Genomic DNA, 22,917 nt, shown 5'->3' with positions numbered 1-22,917 from the left:
TATTGTGTGCGTACTCGCAGCCAGAAAAAACATAGCCTTGTCTTTTCTTTTTTTTTAAAAACATCTGTTTATGATTTTTGGCATACAAGCATTTCAAGAATGTTTAACCAGTAAGTTACAGATTGGAAAACAAATAGCAGAAACATACAAACAAACAAAACAAGAGACTTGTCTTAACATTAATACATTCATGTTTATAAATTCATTGATATAGTAGTTACACTATATATTGTGTAAACACACGCATGCACGTGCGCACACCTACACATGTATTATAGTTTTGATTTCTCCAACTGATTCTGTATATATGGCTTGCAACTACTATAACTTGGGCATAATCTGATTTCCCAAAATTCTTTCTGCCTACCATCTCTAGAGCTTAAAAAATGCCTGGCTGTCCCGCTATGCCAAAGACACATGCAACCCTGGGATTATGGTGCTGCTGGCCTGTGGTACCATCTCCAGCACTTGTGGCCAACTGGCCAGCGGTCAGCATTAGCCGGCCGGCCTCCGACGGGAGGCTGCCACCCTCGTCCTGGCCAGGAAAGCCCAAAAGCAGGACTGGCACATCCTGCATGGCACCACCACAACTCCAGCGCCTCCAAGCAGACTCAGGTCTCGTCACCCCTACAACAGGGCAGCACAGGAGATGCTCAACTCCATCCCTGAGGACATCTCCAGAGATGCATGGCTTGCAGCAGCGTGGAAGCAGGAGTGGGAGTCAGCCGGGCCCTCCCGCATGCACCGGTACATCTGGGAACCAGGAGCTGGTGCCATAGCTGGAGATGACCTACCTCGCCAGCAATGGACCACACTAAACCGCCTAAGAACTGGGGTTGGGCGCTTCAATGCACCAATGCAGAAGTGGGGATTGGCGGACCATTTATTAATTTATTTTTATTTATTTATTTATTTAACAGGGACAATGTACATTAATCAACACGTCATTTTTCAAATCCATGTAAATGGGCCAGTGTTAGCCATAGGCTAAATTTCATCTGTAGTCCCTGAGCAGGCTCTTCCATGCCTGCATGGAACCAGAATGCATAATTTATACACCATCGTATGCTGATATCGTGCACCGAAAAGATAGATCTTCTATTTTCAGCACACGACACCATTGTACATCCAAGTATAAATCCGGCTGAAGAACTACAGTAGAAATACTCAGTGATGATGATCTTTTGTCTATGCAGGTGATGAAAACCAGGCTGACTCTGGGGAAGACTGGACAGTACACTGGAATGTTTGACTGTGGAAAGAAAATCCTCAAGAAAGAAGGCGTGAAGGCATTCTACAAAGGCTACATTCCAAATATTATAGGCATTATTCCATATGCTGGGATAGATCTGGCAGTGTATGAGGTACACAATGTCTAAGGATACTACATTATAAAATATATGACAAGTAGTTAGACTGTATATTGCTGTATTGTGTGCGTACTCGCAGCCAGAAAAAACATAGCCTTGTCTTTTCTTTTTTTTTTAAAAACATCTGTTTATGATTTTTGGCATACAAGCATTTCAAGAATGTTTAACCAGTAAGTTACAGATTGGAAAACAAATAGCAGAAACATACAAACAAACAAAACAAGAGACTTGTCTTAACATTAATACATTCATGTTTATAAATTCATTGATATAGTAGTTACACTATATATTGTGTAAACACACGCATGCACGTGCGCACACCTACACATGTATTATAGTTTTGATTTCTCCAACTGATTCTGTATATATGGCTTGCAACTACTATAACTTGGGCATAATCTGATTTCCCAAAATTCTTTCTGCCTACCATCTCTAGAGCTTAAAAAATGCCTGGCTGTCCCGCTATGCCAAAGACACATGCAACCCTGGGATTATGGTGCTGCTGGCCTGTGGTACCATCTCCAGCACTTGTGGCCAACTGGCCAGCGGTCAGCATTAGCCGGCCGGCCTCCGACGGGAGGCTGCCACCCTCGTCCTGGCCAGGAAAGCCCAAAAGCAGGACTGGCACATCCTGCATGGCACCACCACAACTCCAGCGCCTCCAAGCAGACTCAGGTCTCGTCACCCCTACAACAGGGCAGCACAGGAGATGCTCAACTCCATCCCTGAGGACATCTCCAGAGATGCATGGCTTGCAGCAGCGTGGAAGCAGGAGTGGGAGTCAGCCGGGCCCTCCCGCATGCACCGGTACATCTGGGAACCAGGAGCTGGTGCCATAGCTGGAGATGACCTACCTCGCCAGCAATGGACCACACTAAACCGCCTAAGAACTGGGGTTGGGCGCTTCAATGCACCAATGCAGAAGTGGGGATTGGCGGACCATTTATTAATTTATTTTTATTTATTTATTTATTTAACAGGGACAATGTACATTAATCAACACGTCATTTTTCAAATCCATGTAAATGGGCCAGTGTTAGCCATAGGCTAAATTTCATCTGTAGTCCCTGAGCAGGCTCTTCCATGCCTGCATGGAACCAGAATGCATAATTTATACACCATCGTATGCTGATATCGTGCACCGAAAAGATAGATCTTCTATTTTCAGCACACGACACCATTGTACATCCAAGTATAAATCCGGCTGAAGAACTACAGTAGAAATACTCAGTGATGATGATCTTTTGTCTATGCAGGTGATGAAAACCAGGCTGACTCTGGGGAAGACTGGACAGTACACTGGAATGTTTGACTGTGGAAAGAAAATCCTCAAGAAAGAAGGCGTGAAGGCATTCTACAAAGGCTACATTCCAAATATTATAGGCATTATTCCATATGCTGGGATAGATCTGGCAGTGTATGAGGTACACAATGTCTAAGGATACTACATTATAAAATATATGACAAGTAGTTAGACTGTATATTGCTGTATTGTGTGCGTACTCGCAGCCAGAAAAAACATAGCCTTGTCTTTTCTTTTTTTTTTAAAACATCTGTTTATGATTTTTGGCATACAAGCATTTCAAGAATGTTTAACCAGTAAGTTACAGATTGGAAAACAAATAGCAGAAACATACAAACAAACAAAACAAGAGACTTGTCTTAACATTAATACATTCATGTTTATAAATTCATTGATATAGTAGTTACACTATATATTGTGTAAACACACGCATGCACGTGCGCACACCTACACATGTATTATAGTTTTGATTTCTCCAACTGATTCTGTATATATGGCTTGCAACTACTATAACTTGGGCATAATCTGATTTCCCAAAATTCTTTCTGCCTACCATCTCTAGAGCTTAAAAAATGCCTGGCTGTCCCGCTATGCCAAAGACACATGCAACCCTGGGATTATGGTGCTGCTGGCCTGTGGTACCATCTCCAGCACTTGTGGCCAACTGGCCAGCGGTCAGCATTAGCCGGCCGGCCTCCGACGGGAGGCTGCCACCCTCGTCCTGGCCAGGAAAGCCCAAAAGCAGGACTGGCACATCCTGCATGGCACCACCACAACTCCAGCGCCTCCAAGCAGACTCAGGTCTCGTCACCCCTACAACAGGGCAGCACAGGAGATGCTCAACTCCATCCCTGAGGACATCTCCAGAGATGCATGGCTTGCAGCAGCGTGGAAGCAGGAGTGGGAGTCAGCCGGGCCCTCCCGCATGCACCGGTACATCTGGGAACCAGGAGCTGGTGCCATAGCTGGAGATGACCTACCTCGCCAGCAATGGACCACACTAAACCGCCTAAGAACTGGGGTTGGGCGCTTCAATGCACCAATGCAGAAGTGGGGATTGGCGGACCATTTATTTATTTATTTTTATTTATTTATTTAACAGGGACAATGTACATTAATCAACACGTCATTTTTCAAATCCATGTAAATGGGCCAGTGTTAGCCATAGGCTAAATTTCATCTGTAGTCCCTGAGCAGGCTCTTCCATGCCTGCATGGAACCAGAATGCATAATTTATACACCATCGTATGCTGATATCGTGCACCGAAAAGATAGATCTTCTATTTTCAGCACACGACACCATTGTACATCCAAGTATAAATCCGGCTGAAGAACTACAGTAGAAATACTCAGTGATGATGATCTTTTGTCTATGCAGGTGATGAAAACCAGGCTGACTCTGGGGAAGACTGGACAGTACACTGGAATGTTTGACTGTGGAAAGAAAATCCTCAAGAAAGAAGGCGTGAAGGCATTCTACAAAGGCTACATTCCAAATATTATAGGCATTATTCCATATGCTGGGATAGATCTGGCAGTGTATGAGGTACACAATGTCTAAGGATACTACATTATAAAATATATGACAAGTAGTTAGACTGTATATTGCTGTATTGTGTGCGTACTCGCAGCCAGAAAAAACATAGCCTTGTCTTTTCTTTTTTTTTAAAAAACATCTGTTTATGATTTTTGGCATACAAGCATTTCAAGAATGTTTAACCAGTAAGTTACAGATTGGAAAACAAATAGCAGAAACATACAAACAAACAAAACAAGAGACTTGTCTTAACATTAATACATTCATGTTTATAAATTCATTGATATAGTAGTTACACTATATATTGTGTAAACACACGCATGCACGTGCGCACACCTACACATGTATTATAGTTTTGATTTCTCCAACTGATTCTGTATATATGGCTTGCAACTACTATAACTTGGGCATAATCTGATTTCCCAAAATTCTTTCTGCCTACCATCTCTAGAGCTTAAAAAATGCCTGGCTGTCCCGCTATGCCAAAGACACATGCAACCCTGGGATTATGGTGCTGCTGGCCTGTGGTACCATCTCCAGCACTTGTGGCCAACTGGCCAGCTACCCTCTCGCTCTGATCCGCACCAGGATGCAAGCTGCAGGTAAGACATCCACCACAGGCTGATACCTTGGGGTTCTTTCTATGCGGTTTACAATTTGAATGGTCTGTCATATTGGATTATAAGTAAAAGGTACAACATTAAAGGTGCTTTGTTATTTTTTTGTTTACATTTTTTGTTAAAATGTTAAAGCTCTATATTCTGATGGTAATTATTTATTTCTAACTCGAGAACTGTTCGCCCCACCGACTTCAAATTGGACACACGCGTTCCACCACAGGGACTGCAGTTCCCGGCTTTGAGTCGGTCGGACCAAAAGGCCTCTGTCCAGCCTCTGGACAGGGCCCAAATTAGCCAATTAATCACACCTGATCACCCCTATATCACCATATATGGAGCTGGCCTGTTCTGACATCACAATGTGGTTCTGACATCTGCATAGACTCCATATTTGGGCATGCCTGTGAAGAACTCCATATATGGCCATAAAAGGGACGCAGACATTATAACTGGGTGGAGCATGCATTTCTAACTTGCATCGTTCCAAGTAGGCCAGGCACTGCTCTAGTTGTTAATAGTTTCTCTTTCGCTATAATGCCATCCTGATAAACGCACTATTGTGCTGTTCCAAAGTGTCTCTCCAAGTTTCCTTTCTTTTGAATAGTGATGCTTGTTACATTTAAGGCAATGCACTTCGAATGGGACATAGTGGAAAGAAATGTCTTCCACATTTTATCTAACTTTGTCATTTTCTAATGATGTTGATTTGTGAACTACACTAGTTTTAAAAACAATGCTTTGCATTGGGAGTTTCAAGCGAGTGCAACAGACTAGGCAGCTCTATCTCCGTTTCATAAAATAAATTTTCAGGTGGGTTGCAAATTTCAGCCAATCAGGAGAGAGAACCCAACAAAGAATGTTTCAGCTTAAATGTTATAGTTCCAATTCTGTTTTCTTTTCTCTTGTTCTATGCTGTATGGGTTCTCTCTTCTAGTGGATAAAATTGGTCTTCCGATCTGGAAATATATTTTCTGTTAAAGTGTTGGAGAAACACTGAGAACCCCGTTATTGAACAATCTATACCAGGGTTCCCCAATAGGTGGCCTGCGGAGCGCCCCCTTGTGGCCCCTGGAAGGTCCCAGATATAAATGGCATTAAATGGGGGTCAGTAGCCTATGCATGTCAAACTGGGCATCCTTTTCAAATGGGGTCTTGCCCTGAAAATGAATTTTCAGGGCAAGACCTTGTGCGTGCGGACTCGGCCCCCAGCCTGGTACCCTAGTCAAAATATGGCCCTTGAGGAAAATTAATTGGGTAACCTTGCTGTATGGGTTCTCTCTTCTAGTGGATAAAATTGGTCTTCCGATCTGGAAATATATTTTCTGTTAAAGTGTTGGAGAAACACGGAGAACCCCGTTATTGAACAATCTATACCAGGGTTCCCCAATAGGTGGCCCGCGGAGCGCCCCCTTGTGGCCCCTGGAAGGTCCCAGATATAAATGGCATTAAATGGGGGTCAGTAGCATATGCATGTCAAACTGGGCATCCTTTTCAAATGGGGTCTTGCCCTGAAAATGAATTTTCAGGGCAAGACCTCGTGCGTGCGGACTCTGCCCCCAGCCTGGTACCCTAGTCAAAATATGGCCCTTGAGGAAAGTTAATTGGTTAACCCTGATCTATACTATAGTCCGGCAGCCGAGGTGGACGGGTGGGAAATTTGGTATAGTCTTTTTTTTATTGGCCTAAAATATTGTCTATATACATACATCCATGAATCCACTTGCTGACCGGCTGGAAGTATTGGGATTTTTCTTTTATAGGGGTTTCTTGTGACCCTACCATTAACATCCTACTATGGCAGGCAAAAATGTCAAACTTTCCTTTTGCTTTAAGTAGCATGTGACCATTCCATTCCGAGCATTAGTTTTGCACAAAATACACATTTTGGGCACATTTGGGCAAGTGGCTATGGCTGCTTTTAGGCCTAGGAGTGTATTTTGTGCAAAACTAATGCTTGGAATGGATTTAGAATCATGAAAAACTAGTTTGACATGTCACATGCTACTTAAAGCAAAAGGAAAATTTGACATTTTTGCCAGCCATAGGATGTTAATGGTAGGGTCACAAGAAACCCCTATTAAAAAGATTGCCCAATACTAACAGCCGGTCAGCAAGTGGATTCGTGAATGTATGTGTATATAGACAATATTTTAGGCCAATAAAAAATACTATATACCACATTTCCCACTTTAAACAAAAGAAGCCTGTCTGCTGCCGGACTACTATAGTGTTTGTTCAATTCAGGGGTCTCCCTGTTTTTCCATAGCAATGTTTATTTATTTGATATGGACATCACATTGCACAATTGTACAATTTGTAGATGCATTGCTTACACTGTAAGCCTTGGTGTATTATCGCGAGTGCTAGTTTTCAACACCTGTGTTATTTAAAAACATATATCAATTACACAAAGTTGAATTCACTGTGACAGTAAGTGGTGTGGGACAAAAGTACTTCAATTGCATATATTTTAATTTAATGAGTCTGAATTTACCTCAGATCTGGACAGTTTGTCGTGTATGTTCATTAACCTTTTGACTCCTTACCTTCTCAGCATCTATTGAGGGCTCAGAGCAAGTGAACATGACCACGATGGTGAAGAAGATTGTAGAAAAGGAGGGGTTCTTTGGACTCTACCGCGGCATCCTGCCCAACTTCATGAAGGTCATACCAGCGGTCAGCATTAGCTATGTGGTGTATGAAAACATGAGATCTAGCCTGGGCATTCAAAAGTAAGAGGCAGAGTAATCCATGATGACTGTGCAAGTGGCCATATTCACATGGCACCTACTTTGCTCAGTCTGTCAACGGATGGGGAACAAGCCACAAGCAAACAGATCCCTCCTCCCTACATCTGATATCCAGTTTACTTCACAGGAAACAGCCAACGTCAAGATGTTAAATGTCTGATTTCCCTCCAGATCTATACAGTCTACCAAAGATATTCATAAACGGGGTCCTAGTAATTAACTCCCTATGGGAGTTGTTTCATATATTCATAGATCTACATCTGAAGAAAGTGCAATATTGTATTCACACTTTGAATGTCATCATGTTTAATGTGTAACAGAGAGGCCTGTGATCTTTCCTGATTGGATTACACTTGAGTGCCGCCGGTTAAAAAGATGGGCTTCCTTTGTTGTGAAGAGAATTAGAAAATATTTTGCACTTTTCTTATGTGCCTTGAGATTTATGTTGTCAGATATCTGTGGACGTCCCCCACCATCCCATTTGCCTTTCGTTCCAAATTGTGTTCACTAAATATTTGTGTTTACATTAAAACAGTATTTTATTACAAGTGTGTGTGTGTGTGTATTATGTGATTTTACCTACCATTGCTCTGATATCGGTGTGTGCCTGTAAATGGTGTGACATACAGTATCTTGCATTTTGTTACCTTTATTTTCCTCCTAGCATTACATTTCTAGTTAATGCAAATCAAGGAGAAAACAATTAGACTTCCATTTCCTTGTTTAGGGTTGGGTGTCTTAAGCATTTACTGGCAAACTTGTGATCGACTTGGCATTTTGTGTAGCTGGATTTTTATTTTGTTAGTGGTGCCCACTGCCCATCAGATGAGTGATACAGAAACTCGATACTGAATTGATGAAAGCTTGTTTTGCAACTGGAGACTTTAAAGTGCTTTTTTTTTTATCCTGCTTGTGCTGTTACATTTATCAACAAATTGCTATTGATGCATGTTCTGACATAAAATAGGAAATTACATTGGAGCACTTAGTGTTGGGTCAGCTACATGTTGCTTAACTTGCCCATCAGAATGCCCAACACTGGTTTTAATTTATTTATTTTTTCCCAGTAAGAATTGAGGCTTGAATACCTGTACGTATAGTGGAGTAAGCAATCGCTCTATTAAAGTTAATAGGCCTATAAGTATTGGGTATGATTCACTGTTTTGCAGTCTTGGGTCAGCTACATGTAGCTTAACTTGCCCAACACTGCAGATAACAATGCATTATAGCTAATAGGCCTATTTAATGAACTTAAATAGACCTATTGCTTACTCCACTATACACCTGCAGGTATTCAAGCCTCAAATCTGACGGCCACGCTACACCAGGCTTTTCGCGCACAAAACGCGCGCGTTTGTGCGTTGAATTTAGGTCGTCCTATTTTAAAAAACGCGGGCCGCGCGTTTACCCTAAACGCGCGGCCCGCGTGTGCGTTTTTTAAAATAGGACTGGACCTAAATTCAACACACAAACAAAGCCTGGTGTAGCGTGGCCGTTACTGGGGACAAAACATAAAATAAATAATTAAAACCAGTGTTGGGCAAGTTAAGCTACATGTAGCTGACCCAACACTTATTTGACTGATAATTATTCACTTAGATTGGTTTGTAAATGGTGCATTTATATAGCGCTTTTATCCAAAGCGCGTCATTTCAGATTTAGCATTGTTCAAATTGACGTGCACATTTCAGTAGCTACAAGATTGATTGATTACTTAACAGTTTGCAAAATAGTACAGTGCTATTGAATAACTACATTCTTTCTCCTTGGCTTCAGGCTTGCATCTCAGTCACTCAGAAACCCAAGTTTATAATGTGGGATGGGCCTATCCAAAATATTCTCCTGAATTCATCCTTTTCCTTACATGTAAAATGTTACCAGTAGTTAAACTTCACATTACTTTTGTTTTGTTACTCAAGAGAAGACAAAACTGGAATAATTACTGCTCAATTACATGTATATTGCAAAAAAGAAATGATAATAGCTTGATTTGAGTAGATCTCATATCCTGTGATGTATTCATCATGTACAAGCTTATGTTGAAGCTCTATCTCACGATAGGCAGTTAACACCGTAAGCACTGATTACTCCTATTAAGATCTTATGTAATGCCTGTTCTTGTCCTATTAAAAGAACCGTTGTCACGTATGACAAGGATGTGCTCAGTTACAATACTAGATGTTCAGGCCAATAAAATCGAGAAGCCAGGGGGGAAAAGAAGGATAATTGTTTATATTGTATTAATCAGGGTTTCTTGTTCTAATTCAGATTCCATGGCAGATTCAATGGCACCAACTTCACATTTCCAGTTCATTTATATGATGTGGGAGAAATAGTTTGTCAAATATCTTCAACTGGAGTCTGACAGTCAACCGCAAAGTTCACACCCTTTCACCCTTATAAAATGTACATTTCGAAGAGCACAAATGGCCTAATTCAGAAAATAGTCTTCTCTGGGTAAATTCCACTCAGTAGAAGTGTGCTAATCAGGGAGAAAGAAGCCACAATGGTAAGTATGGAGTGCAATGCTTTGAACCAACTGGGGTACGTTGGCAGCAGAGAGAGGTCGTAGTGTAAGCTAATTCCAAGTCCCATGATTACGGTGATGATTGCTGGACTGATACTGTCACTGAGCAGCATAGCCACCCAGGCCAGCAGTGGAGGAACCACGCTATTGGCCAAGTTAATCCAATCAGGTTTCGCTGGGCTGCCCTCTGGAAGCGCAAATCCCCAGCGTGCTCCGCCCAGGAAGGAAAGGATGGACGCTCCATACGCTACCTGTGCGTAAGCCAACTGCGGGAGGTAGATCTCCGTCGAGGCCATTATTAGAGGAGCGGCGATGAAGGGGATGAGCCCAGCGAGCCCCAGATACATTGCTGGTTTGGGGCTCTTCCAGATGTCCCTCATGTCATAACGCAGAAGATCAAGCTCTCTGGGCGGAGGCTCTGGCTGCTGCCGTTTCTTCCACCACACGAAGTGTGGAAAGGCTGTGTCCTCACTGAACCAGGAGCAGCATGAGTCTGGATGCTCTGGAAGGGTGAAGGCCTCACTGAACCAGGAGCAGCACGAGTCTGGATGCTCTGGAAGGGTGAAGGCCTCAATAAACTGATAAGAGCCAAACTATGAGTCTTTAAACCAGCATCATTAATCCTAGAGGGAAGTTTGGCTGATGAAGCCCAACAGAGCGCCAGGGAACTAGATACACCATCAGGAATTCTTTCCAAGGCAGGTATCCAGGACATTTGTTGAGGACTGGCCCTCCATACCTAAACACACACACACACACACACACACACACTTAATTAATGACTTGACAGGTAACATCTTTACAAAAGATATTCTGAAAATGTACATTTTGTTGCCTAAGATTAAACATGCCCTAGAATGATCCAAGCATTTAACTGAGCTAAACACACGTACCTTGGGAGCAGTCAAAGCATTTCTTCTAACTATAGCAGAAAGCATTTTATCTGTGGAAACAGGTAAACACGTACATGTCACATTCAGGGGTTGACACTAAGGTCTCAGAGGCACTTGCCCGTCGGGCAAGTACAGGTCATGTTCTTCTAACTTCTACTTGCCCAAAGGTCATGCCCACTCCAGTAGCCTCGGAAACCCAGACGTTTAAGTAAATCATCCATTATAAAATGACAGGCAACATTTTAATTGCAGTTTAATTTAACAGTGTTTTTATTTTACTTAAAAAAACTTCATACCTCAGTGTGTATGCCATTGCCAAATACATAACTACTACTAGCTATGTATGGGTTCACATCACACTTTTACATTTTAAGTGTAGCAACAGTGAAAACAGCATATTATAGGTAAACAGTGCTCTTATTATACATTATACAGACCAAAAGACGTGTGTGTGTGTGTGTGTGTGTGTGTGTGTGTGTGTGTGTATGCATCCCCTCTCAAATACCACAGTATAATTCCCAAGCATATTTTATCCTAGCCCTGGTCCAGTGCGTTAGCGAGTCTCTCTAACGCACCGGACCAGGGCAACTCTTATCCGGCAAGGATCCCATATATGATATATCTATGTTGTTTTATCTAGAAGCAACAAAGAAGGAGAAATATTTGCAACTTCAAGTCAGTGCTGCAGCACTGAAGAGACGGACTCGATCGGACGGAGATTACAGAAATAGTCTGCTAAAACAAACAAACACAAAGTGATATTCTGAATCTTACCTTACTTTCAAGTCACGTTGGACCACTCATAAAACGTGATCATTTGTAATTTTCTATTTTTCTTCAGGGTCAACCTGAAGCTAGGATACCGTCTGTAACTGTAAACGTGTACGCAATGAATGTCATCCGGGGCGGGCTCGGAACTTTAATCTTGAAGGAACGTTCCACATAGAGCCCCAATTCCTTTAGCAGTATAATACCACTGCTGTACTATGTTACAATTTACAAACTGGTAATACAGTAAGTATTCAATCAAACATGTAGTTTATTTTGTAGCTACTGCTACTCATAGTGAATAGTGAATAGTGACATAGTGAATCATGGACTTGTTAATGCGCATATCGCTTTGCTACTGTAAAGTGTAAACAACACAGCATACGACACACGTCTCAAATCAAAGTTACATTTTATTTAGAGTTGAGTAGACATGGACATGCAAATGAACACGTACCTTCAGATCTTTCTCCAAAAACAGTTTTACTTGTTTGCTTTAAATGAAAATGATAAGAGATACTGTAATAGTTTACTTGGCTGTTTGTTTGGCACTGTCTGTGAGTCAGTGAATCTATTGTAAATATTGAGCAAAATGCATTCAACGAACTGTTGTGAATACTACTGGTGTAGTATCCACAATTGTCCACGAGGGGGCAGTAATGCAACACTAGTACATACTAACTTGGGCGGTCAGACCTTATAGGCCTATAACTCTGGCCTGGGTCAGACTCAAGAGATGCTCGGCCATAGCCGTCTTCACAAATGTGATGAGATGATCACATTTGGGCAAGTGGCTATGGCCGAATTTAGCACAAGGGGTGTTTTTCATGCAAAAATAATGCTTGGAATGGGTTCAGAATCAGAATAACCCATAGTTTGTCACATGCTAGTGCTACTTAAAGCCTAATTCAATTACCCCAAACCAGACCATATCATTAAATATACAATGTCAGATACAGTGAATTGATGTGTACAATCTAAAATTGTATTACTGCATACATATGAGAAAACATATAAATCTTTGCTAACTGCAACAGACATATTTGGACAGAAGAGATGCAGGAGGAATAAGTCCCATCTTCTAATTAACTTCAGGATAAATGGAAGACGAAATGTACAGTAGCTCCAGCCTTCCAACATGTGGTAGAAGGAATTGCTCAGGCTGCATCAGGACTCTAAAAGACACAAAATATGGACAGCTTTGAAAAATTACTTTCAAAATAGAAGTGATAACCGGCTATTTTCACAGAAAACAAATCCAAGGGTGTCATTGGATTATTTTAAGTGCATTTTGGATTACTTTACATCCCAAATGTATTAAAAATCAAGTGATAGATCATATTTAAATTTTCTTAATTATGTGTCACTATCTTCACTGATATTAAACACAGCCATCATTCAACATCATTCAAGGTGTGCCAAATACATTTTGTCATGATAAAAATAAAACCAAATCAACCTAAGCTTGGACATAATTTAAAGTAAATCTAAATTATACTGACCCCTGCACCGCAGCAGTCCCCACACAGGGCTCCCAGCAGGCCGTTTATCACCTGGACGGCACATAGCACCATCTGGCTCAAACCCATGACCAGCAGTACGGCGAACAAAGACAGATGCCAGGACACCACACCAACTGGTTCGACACACTTTGACCAAATGATGTGGTCAGATAGGTAGTTACTGGAAAAAGAGAGCAAGAAGACAGGATGGTTGGTGTTTCCCAACACAACAGCAACTATACACCAACATACTTATTGTTTGTCTTTAAATGTCTCGATGAATTGAATACACAGGACCTCAATGCAATTTGTACTTTTTTGGGTTATCCTTTTAGCACCTTTTGTATACATATGTACCACTGTACCCTTTTTTGCAAACTATTAATAAAGTATTCAATCAATCAATCAATCAATTCTTATTAACAATGTAAAGGGGAGGCCCGGGTCGGCCTAGCAGTCCAGGCACCCAGGCTGGTAATCCAGCCTGACAGTGTGTCGCAGGTTCGAGTCCCGATCCTGACGACATTTGCTGCATGTCTTCCCCCCCATCTATCTCCCTGTTTCCTGTATATCTATCAATAAAGGCAAAAAGCCCCAAAAATATCTTAAACAATGTAAAGGGGAAATCAAATACAGATTTGAAAGGAGTTTTCTGACCCCCGTAGAGGTAGAGGAAATTAGCTCAGGTGGATCTGATGAGAGTGTCTTGCTCAGAGGCACTTTGACACAAAGTGGGTGGGCCAAGGATCTAACCAGCGAAATACCGATTCCCAGATGGCCTCTCTACGGACTCAGCTACGGCTGCTCTCACAAAAAAAAGAAAAAAGCTCTCACCTGTCAACGAAAGGGTAGATCCAGTCATCGTGAGTGGTAGCATTAATGTTACACTTTGGTCCCTTGTTGATAGCCACGGCAGATATTATGACAGAGTAACCTGCCCCCAAAACACCCACACCTGCAAACAGTATGGAGCTCAGCATCTGGAGACAGAGACCAGCAGGGAAGTGGGTGGAATGGAAAGAACGGTAAAACACAAGAACAGAGAGCAAGGTTGAGAAAGTGACAGAGAGGAACACACAGATGAGGATCGAGGAAGAAACGGGAAGAAGATAACTTTTACTCATGAAAGTCAGTCAATTAAACAATCCTGCATTTGAACTCTTGAAGGACAAAAAAAAACAAGCCCAAAATGTCATATTTTACCAGCTGCACACACACACAGTCACACACACACACACACACACACACACACACACACACACACACTAGTGGGTTGTTGCTGGCTGCATGCTATCCCATTGGCTGAAAGGTCGGCTAGAGGCAAAACGTGTCTGGTTGCCTAGAGACGAGGCAGCTAATCAGGACGATAGGTAGTCAATACAGCAGCCATTGAGAAGGATAGGTCGAGTGGGCGTGAAAGCCAAGCAGAGAGAACATAGACCAGCTGTGCTTACACAGCAGCTGGTAAAAAAGTTGTTTTTGGGGATGTGCTGAGATTATTTTGGCGATACCAACTCAGAGTGAGTGTAACTGAAAGACAGAGATGTCAGAGGGGACACAGACTAGAGCCACTAAGATGGTGTGTGTGTGTGTGTGTGTGTGTGTGTGTGTGTGTGTGTGTGTGTGTGTGTGTGTGTGTGTGTGTGTGTGTGTGTGTGTGTGTGTGTGTGTGTGTGTGTGTGTGTGTGTGAGAGAGAGAGAGAGAGAGAGAGTGTAACTGCTGCTATTAAAATGCTTACTTTAAAAGGACTAAAATACAACAATTCATGGTCATAAGTTCATAAAGCATAATTCATAATAATTTCATGATGCATACAATAAATATGTGGTTCATAATTGATTTCATATGAGGTTAAGAATGTAAACATGATGTGATGATAACTTTGAGGCAGAACCAAGTTCCCTGTCTGTCAGTAGCAACACTGGACCATGTTTGATTGACTGATTGATGCATGATTGCCTGGCATTGCAGGCAGGTGGTACAAACTTTGTCTCACTCACTCGGACACTGGTCTGCATGAAGGAAGCAGCAGCACACTTGCAGTTTAGTGTGTCACAAACTGTTAAAGTAAGAAAGACGTCTGAAGCCAAAGCAGACTGTCAAAGGACATTATAAGAACTTTAAGCAACTCAAGATTCAAGAACCTCTGAAGAATCTGTTCTACAAAGGAGAGAGTGCTTTTCCTCTCCCCATAGAGCATAAACAGACGTTAAATACTTAGACTAGAAAATACTCAGGCAAAAATACGGAGAAGTTCTGCAGACAGATGGATGAAGAGAAGCACAGGCAGGCAGATGAAGGTTCCGGAGTTCCATTTATTTTCAGAGAGTACAAGACATCATTCACAGCCATGGGCCTGGCCCACCCGCCTCACGGCGTGTGAGCCACTGAACTAACTGTTACAAACATTTTCAGTAGACCTTATACACAAAGGAAATGCAAAGGTGGTCCCAACCCCCCTGTACCAAATGGTCAAACATGTCTAAATAAGGTGTTGGTCACCAGGAAGCAAGCACAGAACAGTAGGTGTCCTGCAGGCCTGGCCGTTTACTATCAGCAAGCCAGATCTTTAGGGTCCCTCCTGCAGCTGCCCATACATCCTGTCTAAACACGTCATGTCACTCTCTCAGGCCCTGAGAGACAAAGATCCACTTTAGTTTAAAACATGGTTCTTTATCTATATTAATGTGAATTGTGATTTCCAGATACATCAGACCTCCCTTTGAGACAATCATGTCTCATAAAAACGAATATGGAAACACAATTGACCCTCGTCCTCCCTTTGGCACTGACTGGAACATCAAGATGACACAAAGAAATCAAACAATTACAGTAGAATTAAAAATGGCTTACAAACTTCCAGGCATTCAAATCACATAACTCGTTACCAGTGTTCTCATTCCATTACAGTATTATCATCGGTGTGCTTATAGAACTCCCTTCTGTGTTCAATTTAATTTCAGGCTAAAACATTACATAGGAAATACAATGAATAAAAATAAGTAAGTAAGTAAATAGTAAAAAATACATTCCAGCCCGAAAACCACAGTAAGAATCTCTCTTACACACTAACAACTTCTCTGTACTGTAATCAACACTTTTAACCTTTACATAACTCAAAACATGATCATTGGCATAAATGATAACCCGTAAACATATATCTGACATTTAAACACACACCGTCGCTGAATCCAACCCCTTTTGCTTCACTCAAAAGCACCCAATTATTGAATAAGTGTGTTACGGTTCTTCAAACTTTACATCTGATGCTCTTAGCATCAGTTAATGTTAAGGATAAATGTTACCATAGTCATCCATAAAATGATTCATTTTTGTTTAGTTAACTCATCTTTTTAGGACATGCAGAAATCATCTATAATTATTTCAACACTCTAGATTCCCCAAGGCTCGTACAAATAACAGCACTGTTACCACCGGCGACCATAAACCCTACCCCCTTCCCATTTAAAAGAGCTGTATGTTTTTCCAGATCTCGTGCATGCTACTATTACCTACTAACGTTAAAATCCTAGAGTAATTTATATAACTTTAGAGTTTTCCCCACATGTCATAGCAGAAATACCTTCGTTGACTTTTCCCATTCACAAATTTATTCGAACAAAAATAAGAACTTTATGCGCAATTAGGACGATTAACACTTATGCGTACGACAGGAGCGCTGTCTTTCGCCTGACAAAGAAACATCTAACTAATTTTACTCCGGTAAATATTTCTGTTCAGATCCAAATCTCCCTTAGGCATATCATCCCCATTAAGCCAACTTCTCTAATTAAATACTGACACATAAAATCAACATACATGCCCATTACTATGTTGAACTAGACAAACGTAAACATACATTTGGAATCAAATGGAACGATATCCATCTGATATAATAGAATCTTCTGTAACGTTTCTTCTCCTTTTGTCTCACCTTCGTCATCAGTCAGCGCACACGGGCCAAACGAGCTTTGTGATGCAGTACACTTATGCACCGCATGGCGTAGGCCGCTCTGTTGTCGAGAGTTGCCCTTTGTCCGAAAACTTTCATTCTGATCCGAATTCACTTTCATCACCTCCTCCCTTTCAGTCATGACAATACAACATGACTAAAAAAACGAGAAAGCGAATCAGTGTCACCACAGGAGCCTGTAGGCCTCTGCGAGGCAGAAACTTGCGATTCGCCGCGTTGCGAGCTTGTAGATCAGCTCTGTCGAGCCACTGAATGGAACGAAGCCACGACGCCTCGCCGCCGGCGCCTGTCGAGTCGAGACGCGCCGTGAAGAGTCAATGAAGTGGCCATCGCGGCGATCGCCTCCCCTGGACCGCTGACCGCCGACGAACGCCCTCGGGCCGGGGCACGCTGTGCTCCGTAGCACCCCTCTCCCCGCCGTCCAGCCGCTGTCCATCGCCCTCTGGTCACGATCGCCGAGAGCATCACGCCGTTGCCCATCGCCGCTCCTCGGTGCAGGCCGCCTCCGTCGTGGTGGTGATGAATGAAACCCCCCCCACCGCGCCGAGCAGGCCGTCGCCATTGTCTCGCTGGTTCGACTGCAGTGCGCATAGCGCCGTCGTCGTCGCCGTTCCCCTCCGTCCAAAAAATTGCCGACCGAAACATCTATTAGACTGAATTGTCAATTGTCCACTGGTCCTCTCGCCTGACGCAAAAATGCATCAACACGACCGAGCTCGGCACCACTTTGAAGAATCTGTTCTACAAAGGAGAGAGTGCTTTTCCTCTCCCCATAGAGCATAAACAGACGTTAAATACTTAGACTAGAAAATACTCAGGCAAAAATACGGAGAAGTTCTGCAGACAGATGGATGAAGAGAAGCACAGGCAGGCAGATGAAGGTTCCGGAGTTCCATTTATTTTCAGAGAGTACAAGACATCATTCACAGCCATGGGCCTGGCCCACCCGCCTCACGGCGTGTGAGCCACTGAACTAACTGTTACAAACATTTTCAGTAGACCTTATACACAAAGGAAATGCAAAGGTGGTCCCAACCCCCCTGTACCAAATGGTCAAACATGTCTAAATAAGGTGTTGGTCACCAGGAAGCAAGCACAGAACAGTAGGTGTCCTGCAGGCCTGGCCGTTTACTATCAGCAAGCCAGATCTTTAGGGTCCCTCCTGCAGCTGCCCATACATCCTGTCTAAACACGTCATGTCACTCTCTCAGGCCCTGAGAGACAAAGATCCACTTTAGTTTAAAACATGGTTCTTTATCTATATTAATGTGAATTGTGATTTCCAGATACATCACCTCTTTTCACAACAAGCGGCCAACGAGGTATTTTAGATTAGTCTTTGATGTTGTGTTGTATGTGACACGTTCACCTGCGCATCGCGCATTTCTACATGTTTGGTATTTTCATTTGTTTAATCAATATTATGTATTATGATGCACTTTGTTGATTGATTTATGTGTATTTTTGTGTGAACATAGTTCTCACGGCATGGATGGAACAACTGAGGGATGAGAAGAATGCCCGAAATAAATGCCCGTTTATAAAGAACCGACCTGTGTCGTCAATGTTGGGAGAAGAGCTACAGTGAGAACTCGACTGCTCAACGCGGGTAGGAGAGACGCCAACTCGACTGCTCAACGCGGGTAGGAGAGACGACAACCTCCGCGGGTGACAACGCAAGAGGATCCAGCCTTCAGATACGCAAAGCCCACAAAGTAGGTGTCGGCAACTCGGCATAGCCAGTGCAAAGCAACGGCGATAGACTGTGTCGAAAGAGCAACGTTTCGAGTGACAGCCAAGAAGTTCCCTACCACAATCCTCAAGTTAAAGGTGGTGTGGGAAGCGGTTAAACTTGGAAATTGCAACAAGGACTCAGATCTATTAACCTTGCATATTGAGCTTAGCCTACACGTTTTTGGGATCTTTCTAATGAGCTGGTATTTGCAGTTGTTACATTGCTGGATAGTATAAGAAGAATTTAAATGACTCACTTAAGCAAGTGAACAGAGTTTAAAGGTTTATATAAAGGTGTTTGCATTAAGATTGCAATTTTGTGTTTTACCAAACTAAAGGGTTTAAAGGCATAATTAAGTCATTTTTGTATTTCATGATAAAGGGTTAAAATAATTAATTTTGTTTTCACAAAGGTTTAAGACGTTTAAAGGGTAACAAGCTCATTTTGTGTTTATTTAAGTAAATAGTTTAAAGGACAACTCATTTGGTTTTCAGCTAAACTAAGAAGGTTAAAGGAGAACTAACACTCCCTGTTTTTCCATAGCAATGTTTATTTATTTGATATGGACATCACATTGCACAATTGTACAATTTGTAGATGCATTGCTTACACTGTAAGCCTTGGTGTATTATCGCGAGTGCTAGTTTTCAACACCTGTGTTATTTAAAAAAATATATCAATTACACAAAGTTGAATTCACTGTGACAGTAAGTGGTGTGGGACAAAAGTACTTCAATTGCATATATTTTAATTTAATGAGTCTGAATTTACCTCAGATCTGGACAGTTTGTCGTGTATGTTCATTAACCTTTTGACTCCTTACCTTCTCAGCATCTATTGAGGGCTCAGAGCAAGTGAACATGACCACGATGGTGAAGAAGATTGTAGAAAAGGAGGGGTTCTTTGGACTCTACCGCGGCATCCTGCCCAACTTCATGAAGGTCATACCAGCGGTCAGCATTAGCCGGCCGGCCTCCGACGGGAGGCTGCCACCCTCGTCCTGGCCAGGAAAGCCCAAAAGCAGGACTGGCACATCCTGCATGGCACCACCACAACTCCAGCGCCTCCAAGCAGACTCAGGTCTCGTCACCCCTACAACAGGGCAGCACAGGAGATGCTCAACTCCATCCCTGAGGACATCTCCAGAGATGCATGGCTTGCAGCAGCGTGGAAGCAGGAGTGGGAGTCAGCCGGGCCCTCCCGCATGCACCGGTACATCTGGGAACCAGGAGCTGGTGCCATAGCTGGAGATGACCTACCTCGCCAGCAATGGACCACACTAAACCGCCTAAGAACTGGGGTTGGGCGCTTCAATGCACCAATGCAGAAGTGGGGATTGGCGGACCATTTATTAATTTATTTTTATTTATTTATTTATTTAACAGGGACAATGTACATTAATCAACACGTCATTTTTCAAATCCATGTAAATGGGCCAGTGTTAGCCATAGGCTAAATTTCATCTGTAGTCCCTGAGCAGGCTCTTCCATGCCTGCATGGAACCAGAATGCATAATTTATACACCATCGTATGCTGATATCGTGCACCGAAAAGATAGATCTTCTATTTTCAGCACACGACACCATTGTACATCCAAGTATAAATCCGGCTGAAGAACTACAGTAGAAATACTCAGTGATGATGATCTTTTGTCTATGCAGGTGATGAAAACCAGGCTGACTCTGGGGAAGACTGGACAGTACACTGGAATGTTTGACTGTGGAAAGAAAATCCTCAAGAAAGAAGGCGTGAAGGCATTCTACAAAGGCTACATTCCAAATATTATAGGCATTATTCCATATGCTGGGATAGATCTGGCAGTGTATGAGGTACACAATGTCTAAGGATACTACATTATAAAATATATGACAAGTAGTTAGACTGTATATTGCTGTATTGTGTGCGTACTCGCAGCCAGAAAAAACATAGCCTTGTCTTTTCTTTTTTTTTAAAAACATCTGTTTATGATTTTTGGCATACAAGCATTTCAAGAATGTTTAACCAGTAAGTTACAGATTGGAAAACAAATAGCAGAAACATACAAACAAACAAAACAAGAGACTTGTCTTAACATTAATACATTCATGTTTATAAATTCATTGATATAGTAGTTACACTATATATTGTGTAAACACACGCATGCACGTGCGCACACCTACACATGTATTATAGTTTTGATTTCTCCAACTGATTCTGTATATATGGCTTGCAACTACTATAACTTGGGCATAATCTGATTTCCCAAAATTCTTTCTGCCTACCATCTCTAGAGCTTAAAAAATGCCTGGCTGTCCCGCTATGCCAAAGACACATGCAACCCTGGGATTATGGTGCTGCTGGCCTGTGGTACCATCTCCAGCACTTGTGGCCAACTGGCCAGCGGTCAGCATTAGCCGGCCGGCCTCCGACGGGAGGCTGCCACCCTCGTCCTGGCCAGGAAAGCCCAAAAGCAGGACTGGCACATCCTGCATGGCACCACCACAACTCCAGCGCCTCCAAGCAGACTCAGGTCTCGTCACCCCTACAACAGGGCAGCACAGGAGATGCTCAACTCCATCCCTGAGGACATCTCCAGAGATGCATGGCTTGCAGCAGCGTGGAAGCAGGAGTGGGAGTCAGCCGGGCCCTCCCGCATGCACCGGTACATCTGGGAACCAGGAGCTGGTGCCATAGCTGGAGATGACCTACCTCGCCAGCAATGGACCACACTAAACCGCCTAAGAACTGGGGTTGGGCGCTTCAATGCACCAATGCAGAAGTGGGGATTGGCGGACCATTTATTAATTTATTTTAATTTATTTATTTATTTAACAGGGACAATGTACATTAATCAACACGTCATTTTTCAAATCCATGTAAATGGGCCAGTGTTAGCCATAGGCTAAATTTCATCTGTAGTCCCTGAGCAGGCTCTTCCATGCCTGCATGGAACCAGAATGCATAATTTATACACCATCGTATGCTGATATCGTGCACCGAAAAGATAGATCTTCTATTTTCAGCACACGACACCATTGTACATCCAAGTATAAATCCGGCTGAAGAACTACAGTAGAAATACTCAGTGATGATGATCTTTTGTCTATGCAGGTGATGAAAACCAGGCTGACTCTGGGGAAGACTGGACAGTACACTGGAATGTTTGACTGTGGAAAGAAAATCCTCAAGAAAGAAGGCGTGAAGGCATTCTACAAAGGCTACATTCCAAATATTATAGGCATTATTCCATATGCTGGGATAGATCTGGCAGTGTATGAGGTACACAATGTCTAAGGATACTACATTATAAAATATATGACAAGTAGTTAGACTGTATATTGCTGTATTGTGTGCGTACTCGCAGCCAGAAAAAACATAGCCTTGTCTTTTCTTTTTTTTTAAAAACATCTGTTTATGATTTTTGGCATACAAGCATTTCAAGAATGTTTAACCAGTAAGTTACAGATTGGAAAACAAATAGCAGAAACATACAAACAAACAAAACAAGAGACTTGTCTTAACATTAATACATTCATGTTTATAAATTCATTGATATAGTAGTTACACTATATATTGTGTAAACACACGCATGCACGTGCGCACACCTACACATGTATTATAGTTTTGATTTCTCCAACTGATTCTGTATATATGGCTTGAAACTACTATAACTTGGGCATAATCTGATTTCCCAAAATTCTTTCTGCCTACCATCTCTAGAGCTTAAAAAATGCCTGGCTGTCCCGCTATGCCAAAGACACATGCAACCCTGGGATTATGGTGCTGCTGGCCTGTGGTACCATCTCCAGCACTTGTGGCCAACTGGCCAGCGGTCAGCATTAGCCGGCCGGCCTCCGACGGGAGGCTGCCACCCTCGTCCTGGCCAGGAAAGCCCAAAAGCAGGACTGGCACATCCTGCATGGCACCACCACAACTCCAGCGCCTCCAAGCAGACTCAG

General features: G+C 42.5%; 3 protein-coding genes and 1 long non-coding RNA gene across 4 annotated transcripts; 1 reads left to right on the top strand and 3 right to left on the bottom strand.

The window, feature by feature from the left end:
* Nucleotides 1-4,045: 4,045 nt before the first annotated feature.
* Nucleotides 4,046-7,905, top strand: LOC306926169 (mitochondrial adenyl nucleotide antiporter SLC25A24-like; the record flags this gene model as incomplete). The annotated part of the gene is made up of 3 exons (XM_079505432.1): nt 4,046-4,219; nt 4,662-4,812; nt 7,385-7,905. 3 exons carry the CDS (start codon nt 4,046-4,048, stop codon nt 7,564-7,566), a joined length of 507 nt encoding a protein of 168 aa, XP_079361558.1. The 3' UTR covers nt 7,567-7,905.
* A 1,887-nt stretch (nt 7,906-9,792) lies between these two features.
* LOC306926168 (transmembrane protein 69-like) lies at nt 9,793-10,559 on the bottom strand (the record flags this gene model as incomplete). The annotated part of the gene is made up of 1 exon (XM_079505431.1): nt 9,793-10,559. A coding segment is annotated over one exon (543 nt), but the record flags the coding sequence as incomplete, so codon positions are not given.
* Nucleotides 10,560-10,568: 9 nt separating this feature from the next.
* Nucleotides 10,569-11,879, bottom strand: LOC306925917. The gene is made up of 3 exons (XR_013790321.1): nt 11,775-11,879; nt 11,001-11,050; nt 10,569-10,846 (listed from the first exon to the last, which is right to left on the bottom strand). It is a non-coding gene; the product is annotated as an uncharacterized lncRNA (long non-coding RNA).
* A 544-nt stretch (nt 11,880-12,423) lies between these two features.
* Nucleotides 12,424-18,878, bottom strand: LOC306926467 (transmembrane 4 L6 family member 4-like). Its single transcript, XM_079505772.1, has 4 exons — nt 18,798-18,878; nt 14,105-14,250; nt 13,271-13,451; nt 12,424-12,943 (listed from the first exon to the last, which is right to left on the bottom strand). The coding sequence occupies exons 2-4, from the start codon at nt 14,248-14,250 to the stop codon at nt 12,926-12,928; spliced, it is 345 nt and encodes a 114-aa protein (XP_079361898.1). The 5' UTR covers nt 18,798-18,878; the 3' UTR covers nt 12,424-12,925.
* Nucleotides 18,879-22,917: the final 4,039 nt, after the last annotated feature.

Source organism: Electrona antarctica, assembly GCF_951216825.1.
Source record: "Electrona antarctica genome assembly, chromosome: 7".
NCBI lineage: Eukaryota > Metazoa > Chordata > Actinopteri > Myctophiformes > Myctophidae > Electrona > Electrona antarctica.
This window is presented reverse-complemented; position numbering and strand designations above follow the sequence as displayed.